Here is a 12,296-nt window from a genome sequence, read left to right as displayed (position 1 = left end):
TAAACATTTGCATGGACATCAAGTGCATGAAGCTTTCAGATTTGGTAATTAGCTATTTAACTTGATTGGTAATCATCCTAACCTATACCTACCATAGCACTGGTCAACATTGAGGGTGGTCTGGTCATAACACTGATGCTTTCACACATTTATGGGTGAAACAATGGATATTACTAAATGAAAATTTTGCCAATGCTGGTATGAATCTTAACTACATGCAGGATTCAAGAAATGGAAAGCGTGAAAGTACATAGCACTGACTCATTATCACAATACACTGTAAATTCAGAAGTGTGAAGTTCATACTGATGGTATGACTCCTGCGGTCGCTTAGTGTGGTCGTCATACTTCTGAAGTATGAGCATCACACTAAGCGACCTTAGGAATCATACCATCAGTATGAACATCACACTTCTGAATTTACAGTGTAGAAATAAAATTAAAATACAATTCCTCCTTTTCATCCCAAAAATTTCTTGTACAACTCATTCAACTTGTCTTTATCAGTGACCTCTACTGACTCCACACACACAAGTCTGCTGACAACTGTTAAGTAACATCACTGAGTATACAGTATCTGCTGTAAATGTATACCTGATTTTCTACGTAAGTATAAGTCCTAAAATGTTAATCCTTGCTGGTTGTCACAATCAGTTGCTCCAAGTGACTGAAAAGCACATCAAGTTCAGTTAAAGTGAATAACAGATTAAAGTGAATAACATATTTTAAAATGGAGAATCTACATAACTGAACAAATGATTTCTTATTTTCAACTAGCCAAGTTGTGTTTTTACATGCATGCTGCTTAGGCTCATTGCCAGAAAGACAGCCTTTTTGCATTAGCTTTGGTTATTCTCTGCTATATGTAGGCTTGAGCTATCATGCTTTGAAAGTAGCCTATTATGCTTTTGAGCAGTGCTCAAAAATCCAGCCTATTATGCTCATTTAAACTGAATTGTTTTTGAACATTGAGAGGTGGTCAAGTTTGAATAGCCACCATATCGATTTTTGAAACTCAGGTAATAAATGCTACAGTGTTTAACCAAGTAAATAAGGTATAAGATATGTATAGAACAATAAAACCATTGTGTGCGGTGATTCAATTAAACTATTACATGTCACACTTTAAGTTTACTAACTTATTGGCTTGTAAGAACCACTTAAGGTCACCATATTGCATTAGTTCTATATAGTATCATTAATCATTATGGAGAGTTTGAAGTTTACAAACTAGACTAGTCTAAGAATAGAACTCTTCAGCTATAGCCTGCCTGTACGTATATACCATTTTCGATGAAACTGACATTTTAGTGTATGCTGAAATGTTCAAAAAATTATTATAGCTATTGAAGCCTGCATATGAGGCATGAAACATGCAGCTAGTAGTTCCCGATCGCTGTCCAAGTCTATATCCAAGTGAATTAATGGTTTTCACCATTAGTATAGAACAGCTGTCTAACCCTTACTCAAGCCTAAATCAGAGTATAGAGATTAAATCATGTTTTATTATAGAACTGAGAGAACTATAGCCAACTGTTCAGTTGGTGTGTCATGCATGGCCTCTGGAAAGTGGAGATGGTAAATTGAGCATTACAAGTTACACCAAAGTGATGGAGGTTCCCAGAAATTACCTAAGCCATGTCATAGTGGTGACTGTTCTATTTGACTGACTGCTCTATTAGAGTATGTTTTGTTAGTATATTTGAAAGGGGGGGATCGAAAGGGACACCGGTGCCCACAACGCGTTACACGAATTAAGAACCACGCGTGCAAATACAAAACAATGCAATGTGTTCAGATTTATATGTTTAAGAATAGCTATAGGTCATGTATGCATTACTCAAATTCCGCTTCACTGCTTCAAGACTCATATTTTGTGGAGGGCAGTGAGTTTTGATCAAGACGTTGAGCTAGTAGTGACTGGGAGGTTGATAGTGAAGATTTCATTGGGGGGACCATCTGTAGCAGGGCGGACCATCTGCAGCAACATTACATAGTCCGGCCGGACTACTTGAGGCACGGTAGTTGGTCTGGCAGAACCACTTGCGGCGGGGGACCACCTGCAGCGTGACAGGATACACAACACAACTGACACATCTACAAGACCCGAACACAGGTCGCCAGTGCATGGATACGCAACACAATTGACACACCTACAAGACCCAAAAACAAGTCGCCAGTGTGTGGATACCCAACACCATTGACACACCTACAAGACCCGGACACAGGTCGCCAGTGCGTGGATACACAACACAATTTACACACCTACAAGACCCAAAAACAGGTCGCCAGTGTGTGGATACACAACACAATTGACAAACACCAGCCCATAAATAACAGCACACCAAAAAAAGAGGTTAACAGTATGTGGAATTACAATAAGGGTGACGCACATACAAGGTCCGGGAACAGGTCACCAGTTTGTGCAACTACAACTTTGGAGCTCGTCTAGTTCGCCATTAACAAAATCGACATACTAAAATGTATATTAGAACACGAACCTGACTACAGAGTGTAATCTTCACGAAATTGTAGAACACGGGTCAGCATTGTACTACGTCACACTGTAACGCTCGCACTGGATTGCTTATCCTACGGCACTAATTAGAGTTGCCTGACAGTGTGCTTCTCAAGTGATGATGTAACTGTTGAACATAGCGATGGAACTCAGCATAGAGTAACCACTTTTGTTGTTGTTGTTGTGAAGTTCGCGTCGTATGCAAGCGCTTTGTAGATGGTAAAGTGATCTAACCAAAGTATGAGTGACGGATCGACTAGTAGTCCACCATTACTTGAAGACTTCACGTGCTCAGAATACGATACATGGAAAAGAAGTCGTTTTACTTGAATGATGCTTCTGAAAGACGTAGTAACAGTGGATGGAATGTGTTAGTCGCATAAAAAGTTTCTTCCTATTGGCGCTCATTAATAAGAAATTTGGACAGGAAAGCCGTTTCTAAGAGATTACCAAGTATGTTTAGTATTTGCACTGTTCCATTACAACATTATTTTATATCTAGATCAAGCAGATCGTAGATGAATTGACATTTCAGGTGATCAGCTACAACAGTTCTTTAGATCCTCCCAGTAGATACATCAGCAATGAGATGGTGAGTACAGAATTCTTGAATGTTCAATAATGCTTTGCTTAGATCAACAAAAGAATTGTTGGAAGTAGAAGAAGAGCTGATTAGAGAACAAATGGAAAAGAAGAACTGGCAAAGCAAAAGGGTGCTTTTGATTCAGAGGGATACGGCTATAAATACTGATGATAGTGCAAGACCCGAAAACAGTGAGATGGTGCATACAGCATTTGATTTACTAGTAGGGTGATCGTTTTGGTTAGGATGAAACAATTCTTGGAAAGGCTGACAACACTAATAGAAAGACTGGGACTGTATCTATATTATAACATCTTTGGGATTGGTTGTTTGAAGAAATGTTATTATTATTATTATTATTTGTTAATTGGTACAAGGAAGACAAAGTCTTATAAAAACCAATCTCAATACATCTAAATAAAATCAAACCGGCGGTCATATAAAAATACATCTACTTTAGTCTTAAAGATCAGTACATTAGGTGCAGATACAATTTCGTGGGGTAAGGTGTTCCAATCATTGACGATTCTCTGTGAAAAACTATGACCTCTAATAGCAGTGTTAAAGCGATTTTTGTAAAGTTTGAGTCCATTTGATGTTGACTGTAGTAGCAGAATAACAGAATGAACAGTAGCACTATATGGATAAGAAAAAGACTTTGAATGATTAAATGATATGTACAACATTCTTTTTGGAATAGTTTAAAATACAAGGCTTTGTGTGTGTAGTTATGGAAGTTCACGTATTAAAGAGACAGACTTCGAAACGGTGAGATGATGTGTACAACATTTGTGAGTGATTCCTTCATAGTACCATAAACATTATGTTTAGAGCAAATTTTGCTAGAAAGAATGCCAGGGAGGATGAAAAGTACTAGTAGAAGAGATAGATTCACCACTGGTGTTTACAGTGAAATGGCTCCAGGACGTGTTGGAAGTGGCACGAAAGGAAATGCCAGTATCCAAATGGTTAGTATAATATTGTTGAGGAATTGTGAGTGAAATTGTATCTTTAGAGTGAAGCGTGTACCCAACATCAGTGACAGGAAAGGAAGTGCTAGTAGCAAAATGGTAAGTATAACACTCTTGAGGAGTTGGTTGATCAATGAACTTATGTGCTAGGAGTGAAACAGCTAGCCAACATAGTGGTAGAAAAAACTCCAGGACCATAAGTGCCAACAGTAAATGGTAAGGCTAATATTATTAAGGGATAAGTTGGTAAATGAAATTAATTGTGTTTAGACTGAAACAGCTGAGCTAAATAGCACCAACTAAACAATAGTCGAGAACCATTTGAATGGAAAGACAGTGGTACGTACATAATTATTGTATATGCAACAGTTTATTAATATCTGTACACGTTATAGTATCAAGAGGAAGGAGGACTAGAAGTTTTTGACACACTAAGCGGAGATAATGGGAGTGACAGTGATCATGGGGGAATTGTGTTGTAAATATTATTATTGCAAGTATTAAAATTTTACGTGAATTTTATAACCCAAACCCGGAGTCGCGAATATAGATTAGCGATCACGTGCATGGCACAATTACGCCCATCATGACGACGCGTCTCGAGATTGAGACGAGTATAAAGACGGGTCCACGTCTTGAAATGTGGTTCCACCACGAGTAAGCTCGAACCTCGTCTTGGGGTTAAGTGCGAAACCCGTAGTTGTCGCGTATTTGCTCAGCTACAGGTATCTTTAAGGGATAATTTCGTTCCATAATAGTCTCTTATTTAGCTGTGCACTATTACCTACATTACCACTATTACTTACATTACCACTATTACCCATATTACCACTATTACCTATATTACTTACATTACCACCACTACCCATATTACCACTATTACCTATATTACCACTATTACCTATATATTTCCACTATTACCTACATTACCACTATTACCTATATATTACCTCCATTACCCATAATACCACTATTACTCATGTTACCACTACTACCCATATTACCACTATTACCCATATTACCACTATTACCTATATTACCACTATTACCTATATTACCACTATTACCTATATATTTCCACTATTACCTACATTACCACTATTACCTATATATTACCTCCATTACCCATAATACCACTATTACTCATGTTACCACTACTACCCATATTACCACTATTACCCATATTACCACTATTACCTATATTACCACTATTACCTACATTACCACTATTACCTATATATTACCTCCATTACCCATAATACCACTATTACTCATGTTACCACTACTACCCATATTACCACTATTACCTATATTACCACTATTACCTATATTACCTACATTACAACCACTACCCATATTGCCACTGTTACCTACATTACCCATATTACCACTATTACCTATATTACCCATATTACCTATATTACCTACATTACTACTATTACCTATATTACCACTATTACCTATATATTTCCACTATTACCTACATTACACCTATTACCTATATATTACCTCCATTACCCATAATACCACTATACCCATGTTACCACTACTACCCATATTACCACTATTACCCATATTACCGCTATTACCCATATTACCACTATTACCTATATTACCTACATTACCACCACTACCCATATTGCCACTGTTACCTACATTACCCATATTACCACTATTACCTACATTACCACTATTACCACTATTACCTATATATTACCTCCATTACCCATAATACCACTATTACCCATGTTACCACTATTACCCATATTACGACTATTACCTACATTACCGCTATTATCCACATCACCAGTGTTACCTGCATTACCGAGATTGCCCTTATAATCCATATTACCCACATTACCGCTATTACCCACATTACCAGTATTACCTATATTACCACTACTACCTTTATTATCACTATTACTACTAAATACTAATTGCTATATTACAATGATATCACAATGATGTAATGTAAGGAAAAGTTACACATAGAACCACCCTATTATTTTTTACGTCCTGTCCAGTAAAGTAGTAATGTAGTGTTTTCTGGAATTGTTCCATCCCGTCCCATTCCAGAAAGTATATATGCCCCTGAAACTATTAATCGGACAATCGACTATTCGGTCGGCATGATATTACTTAATTCGTTAACTCACTATTCGATTATTCGTTGGCACTCTAGTAAGCTGTGATCAGATGGATGAAGCCAACCTAGAAGCTTTAAATTGTGAACAAAGTGGCATATTCACACTCAAAAATTCCATGTTAGAAGAGGTAGAAATATTTTAACTCAAAGATTTCAGTGCTTAGTCATGCTTAAAGAATGATCGAACAATCGGTTGTTTTGTTCGCAACTATTCGATTAGTAAAAATTGCTATTCGTTTCAGCACTACTGGGGACCTGTATCGGGGTGTTGTAGATGTGTCTATCGTGTTATGTACTGGGGACCTGTATCTGGGTATTGTAGGTGTGTTGTGCATCCAAGCACTGATGACCTGCTGCTATGCATATTTTATTTCTAAGGGATGCCTGTGTCATAGTCTAGGTGTGTTGGTTGTTTTGTATTTTCACACTGACTATCAAATAGTGCAAATACCTGTATTTTATAGACCTTCATTTGCTAGTAAGAAAGAAAGTGAAAGAAAGTACGACCCAAATATTGGAGATCAGAACTTAGGCAACCTCAACCCTCATGCTGAATTTAAAGATTTGACATTATGAGGATGAGGCCTTTAAAGACTTGCTGAATTTCCAGATGTTGTGATATATTGTGCAATATAATGCAACTGTAGTTTATTGACAATCTATGTAGTGTTTTATTTGCACCAGATTATAATGTTAGTTGGTGGATGACTGCTCTATTTGAGTGACTGCTTTATTAGCTAGGGTGATTACTCTATTAGGTACTACATAACATTTAGTCATTTCTGGTGTCTATGCAACCACGAATCTGCCATTGTAGTGAAAATCACAGGACTTCTACACTCTTCGGCTATAGTGCTTGTGCAGTCAGTGTTGAACTAATTATTTAGTGTTCACCATCATGCATGCTAGTTTTTCCTTGTGGTTTAGTCCATGGTCCTAGGTTCTGTCGATGTTACTATCATGATAATTTCCAAGAACAGTATGTTCTCCATCAATATCCATGAACGGACGTAAGCCCGTATCAGTACGTCCTTACCCATATTCAGTTACAAAGATGGGCTACCGAAATCCCTGTATTTATCATGATTTTAGCTGTGTTGTACTGTCATACTATGCCTCTGTCAGATGGATTACTTCTGTCTGCAAAGTACATGCAGTGGTAAAGCTACATACCACTATATATTATGCTATTATATTATTAATTTTATCCAACACCTCCACCACTAGATGTAGTGGTATAAATTGTGGGGATTTGACTTTACAAAAAATTTAATTCTCCACCAACTGGGAAACAACCAATGGTCAAATCTCCATGTAGTATGGCTGGAATATTCTTCAGGAAAATGATTAGCTAAATCTTATAGCTTTCAAACTAAACAAATGCCTAAAGCAATCAAATACTACACTGTTAAAACAGGGGAGTAACAGTAACTATGGGAGTAAAATATTTTACTCTAAAAGGGGAGTTCGGATTACTTGGAGAGTAACAGTAACCCACTAAGGGTAAAGAGAACTCCAAGTAAGTGAAAGCACCAAACTGAAGAGTTCCCATTACCAGCTAGCTAGTAACTAAGGTGAACTCAGTAAATGAGCCAGTATATATATTTAATTAAATATAGCTAGCTGCTAAGACCACATAGCTGAACTGAATGATGAGCCACTTATAGCTGTCTCACTATGATACTTTCCCCATTAACTAGCCAGTTCAATTCTAACCACTCAATGTAAAAAGGAAAGTAATTATTTAGGTTTCCTTTCAATGGCAGCCATTTACTCATGTTTTATTTTACAGACTAACCAAGACATAGTGAAGGGAACAGACAGTACGAAAGCAAGAGGACGGAATTGTTACTCAAGAGTCAAAAATATTTTGAAATACGTATGTATAATTATTAAATACCATTTCTATTACAAGCGCATTATTTAGAGTGAAGAGTATCACCATAGAAACGGCTTCTTTAACAACAGAACCGTGTTGAGTAGTTGAAAGCGGTTTGTTTCTCTGAGGAATTGTAGTGTTTGAAAGGTGATACTAAAGTGTTTACTTGTTCGTGACTGGACGTTCACTATCTCGTTCATTCTTTCTTCAGGCACGTTTGAGCTCATATCTGAATCGTCTCGTGTGACACGCCGGGTTTATTAAACTGGCTCCAACAGAAGTCACCACTGCTCGTGAGGGTTTAGGCGCCTTATCGTGACACAGCAGAAATAGTTCAAGACTCGGGGAAAGAATAAATTCGGCGGACTCAATCGTATCACTGACTAGTACGTACAGTATTCAGCCCACTCGCCGCTATAGCTACTAGTATTCAGTGTGTAAGAAGTTGAAGACTTGAGGGAGGAGAGGAAAGCCACCTAGTTTAAACATGGCGTACATATCATGTCCGTCTGCTTTCAGTTAACGTTAGCAGCCGGACACAATGATATTGCTGGTAAGGTCAGTAGCCTGTATTGTTGTCAGTGTCTACATAATTATATGCAGATTCACTGGAATTAACTAGTAAGATATATCATCTGCAGTTAACAAGAATCTTTATGATACAATGTACATTGTGTGTCTTCGACTTCGGCAACTTTCCAAGACCTGTAAGGAGATAATGTTTATCGTTACGTAAGCACATATTTACTTTTTTTTAGCACGGATGTCTCAATGTCATTGAGAACATAGAATTTAAACAACATCCAGTAAGAGTGCTAACATACAGTTACTGTGCATCAATTTGTAAACATATATTACAGGTGCCACAAGAAATCAGTGAATGATGAACTCCAGGTAGCAAAAATGTGCTGTTTTGCATGATAGCAACTGTGGTTATTTTAGTTTACACTACCAATGCTGCTGGTCTGGCAGAATTGTTTTTACAACTTTGTTGGCAACTGCGTGTGATGTACCTTCAGCCATACAGGTAACAAGTGTGTGATTGTTGAATATTTCTTTACTATACTGCTATTTACTACAGCTGATAACATGTCATGCGACAGGCAGTAACTCCAGTGAAGTGGCAGTGAAGCGTCGTTTGCTGATGATGAAATGAAGCCTTGCTACTGATCTCTTGAGTGACTTTCCAATATTATAAAGCTGGATATTGTAAACATTTTGTTACAGTTTTGCTGTATGTCTTTAACATCATTTGAGATTTTATACGGAGTCATTTGTAGAATTTCATGGAGTAAAGGAAACACCTTGCATGCTTATGTGAACTCTCCTAGAGTAACTAAAACTCCCTACAATAGATTTTTCAAAGGGTTCCTGTTACTCCTTTGCAGGGTGTTGGTTACTCTCCACAAAAATATAGGGGTGTTAAATCCTCCCTACACTGGGAACTCTCCTAGGGGAGTAACAGTTACTCCTTATTTTTAACAGTGTAGCGGAGCAAAGTTTCTGATCAAATTGGACCTAAATCCTCAACTAATCCCCTAGAAATCCGGGAGGGTAGTACGGCTTATTGTTGATAGGCGCTTAAGAAAAAGCGGGATAATTAACTTAGACGCTCTAATAGATTTGCCGAATCTAGCTTTAAATTGCACTTCTAATATGTACCATAGATACTGCACCCCCCCGGGATTGGAAACTACGCATACTTCCCATACAAAAATCTGCTGTATCCGCACCTCCAGTTGATTGGTGTTAACTCAGAAGAACTTTCTTTAACTTCTGTAATACAACGTAAATTGAGTTGTGTGAAGTTGAAATTCCTTTCTTTTGGTGAACCATCACTGTCGGGCTTTTCTTGAACGCCAGACAGGACGCTAAGGACGATTACTCCTGTGGCCGCTCTCAAACTTTTGCTAGCTCTAAGTCTCAAATGGCAGTTTCTACAAAAGCCAATTTTGTACTGTGCAGGTAACTTGGTATGACGAATCGAACCAGCGTAATTGTGAAAAGCTTTTTTCATCACAAAGGCGTTTTTCAGTATTTGCGCTCCGCCCATCCTGGTCTTCTTCTTTTGCTAGCTATAGCGTAACGAATCGATGTCCTGTGTAAGTTATCATTTCATTTCCGGATAGACAAGAAATCAGATAATCGAACCAAAACAGTTTGAAACTCAACTATAGCCTTGAAAACAAAATTTTCTATCTAAAAAGTCACTATATGTGTCAACTGCGTAAAAATATTACTGTTTCAGTTTAACGCGCAGGAATTACGTTGTTCGCAACCACTTTGGTGCTTCTTTGGAAGTTTCTTTTACTGTTACTGCTTCGTTATTGTGACTACAGTATCGGCAATGGGAAGATAACTTGGCAGAGCATATATTTATTTCATGTAGAAAGGTGTCAACGGAGGTGCGGATAGAGGTGTCATAGAGTTGCGGATAGAGGTGTCATAGAGGTGTCAACGGAGGTGCGGATAGAGGTGTCATAGAGTTTCCAATCTCTGGTGGGTGTAGTATCTATGTATGTACCAACGTCACTTGGAGTTACTCTGCCATTAACTCGCGTCCTCAGTCCCTTTATCCAGTTCTTTTACCCGTCCCTTTACCTTGGCAGGTGCTAGTAGACATTTATAAGTGCCTCTTACATTATAGCGCGGTTATGATAGTATAGATGACGTACCTGTCACAGCACCAAAAATGTGGCGGGTTAAGATGGGGTACGCCAATTGCGAGGTTCGACCAAGGATGGACGAGACAGGTAAGGGTTAGGATACACTACGTACACTATGAAACTCGTGTCAATACCACAATCGCAAATCTTTACATGTACACGCATGCGTACAATATATTAATTAATAATATTACATCATCAAGACTCACAGTAGTGAGCCGCACGGTCAAGAAACCACAAAGCGCACGCCCAATTAAAAGACACGCGGTCACTACTGTGAATTATTTACGTGTAGGGACGGTTTCGCAATATTAGTACTAGATTACGCAACATCTCTCAATAGATTTGTATTGCGATACGTGATAAAAAATCTTTAGGAGTCGTCGTCATCATCATCACAGTTTTCTTGCGACATCGCTAAAATAAAAAAAGTTAACATCGCAAAATAAAAAATAGGCACTTTATTTCTCTACCTTATGTTACAACTACTGTCACGTTATACCAGTCAACATAGTCGTGTTTGTATAGTCGATCTATCACTGACATTATCCAATCCTGGTTTGCCTATACGTGTATTTTCTTCAATCAAACCTCTAATCCCTACAATAACTTTTAAAGACACGACGTGGACACTAACTCTAATGCTTGATAAACAAGTTGTGACAGCGTGCTGAACCGTAAGTTCCCTAGGGATGGCGTTTTAAGTAGAAATCTCTAAATTCCATTTAGTGCCACACCCCATGCGAGCGTTAATAAATCGTCAGTTGTCTTATGGTGTGAAGAACAAAATCACTAGCAAAGGTGCTTTAAGCATACTCTTTAATTCTCTATTTACATGTAATATTTAATAGATTAACCACAAAGGCTGGTAAGGTGAATACATAAGGTAACAAGCCTTTAGAGGTTACCACCTCTGTGTAGTGTGATGTAGCTTGTGTCGTGGCTTTCATTAAGTATTATGCACACACAAATGGTGCAACAAAATTTTGTAATGGATTGCTCAAATGTGGTTGGTGGTGTTGTGGCTCGAATGTGATTTCTTGTATGTCAGCATGACGATACTAAGACCTGTACAAGAATAAGCAGGCACTGAAGTCAACCTTAAATTAAACACACATGCAAACTGACCTGGAACATCGGTCGCAACACCAAAGACACCTGTTTTGATATCTGACGAAACAATCCAGCAGGCACTGAATTAAAAAGAGTATGTGCAAAAAATCAATATGCCAAGCTGCAAAAAATCAATAAAGGATGGATAATCAAAATGAACTTAAAAATATATATCCCATATGCAGGTTAAGTGAGTAACATAACTGTTGGGTAAGCATGTAAACCAGAACATGAGGTAATTAGTCAAACAAAAGTACGCTATCACAAACTGGTAACTGATAATTGATAACTACAAAAGTACAATTGCAATAATACAATTCCTCTGAATGTTAACTGACCTGAAAGTCATGACACCTGTATCTTTTTTCTTGCATGGTCTCAACTTACATATGTACCATGATCACATTCAACTGCTAGTGG

The 12,296-nt window shown here is 37.9% G+C and overlaps 1 protein-coding gene and 1 long non-coding RNA gene across 3 annotated transcripts; one reads left to right on the top strand and one right to left on the bottom strand.

The window, feature by feature from the left end:
* Positions 1-4,803: 4,803 nt before the first annotated feature.
* On the bottom strand, positions 4,804-6,133 carry LOC136248066 (N66 matrix protein-like). Its single transcript, XM_066039880.1, has 7 exons — positions 6,086-6,133; positions 5,790-6,012; positions 5,608-5,724; positions 5,317-5,379; positions 5,189-5,269; positions 5,023-5,103; positions 4,804-4,955 (listed from the first exon to the last, which is right to left on the bottom strand). The coding sequence occupies exons 1-7, from the start codon at positions 6,131-6,133 to the stop codon at positions 4,804-4,806; spliced, it is 765 nt and encodes a 254-aa protein (XP_065895952.1).
* Positions 6,134-8,978: 2,845 nt separating this feature from the next.
* On the top strand, positions 8,979-9,366 carry LOC136244872 (uncharacterized). Of its 2 annotated transcripts, XR_010695608.1 has the most exons (3): positions 8,979-8,991; positions 9,040-9,124; positions 9,179-9,366. It is a non-coding gene; the product is annotated as an uncharacterized lncRNA (long non-coding RNA). The 2 variants fall into 2 exon arrangements; XR_010695605.1 differs by lacking the exon at positions 8,979-8,991 and having other exon boundaries at positions 9,000-9,124.
* Positions 9,367-12,296: the final 2,930 nt, after the last annotated feature.

The sequence above is a fragment of the Dysidea avara genome, chromosome 2 (assembly GCF_963678975.1).
Source record: "Dysidea avara chromosome 2, odDysAvar1.4, whole genome shotgun sequence".
Lineage (NCBI taxonomy): Eukaryota > Metazoa > Porifera > Demospongiae > Dictyoceratida > Dysideidae > Dysidea > Dysidea avara.
This window is presented reverse-complemented; position numbering and strand designations above follow the sequence as displayed.

Bases quoted from the DNA above. Each gene is read 5' to 3' on its own strand.
- LOC136248066 (XM_066039880.1), bottom strand. From the start codon at position 6,133: ATGGAACAATTCCAGAAAACACTACATTACTACTTTACTGGACAGGAC. The intron at 6,013-6,085 runs GTAAAAAATAAT...ATTGTAATATAG, and splicing joins ACTACTTTACTGGACAGGAC to CAATTAGTATTTAGTAGTAA. The intron at 5,104-5,188 runs GTAATATATAGG...GTGGTAATATAG, and splicing joins TGGTATTATGGGTAATGGAG to GTAATAGTGGTAATATGGGT.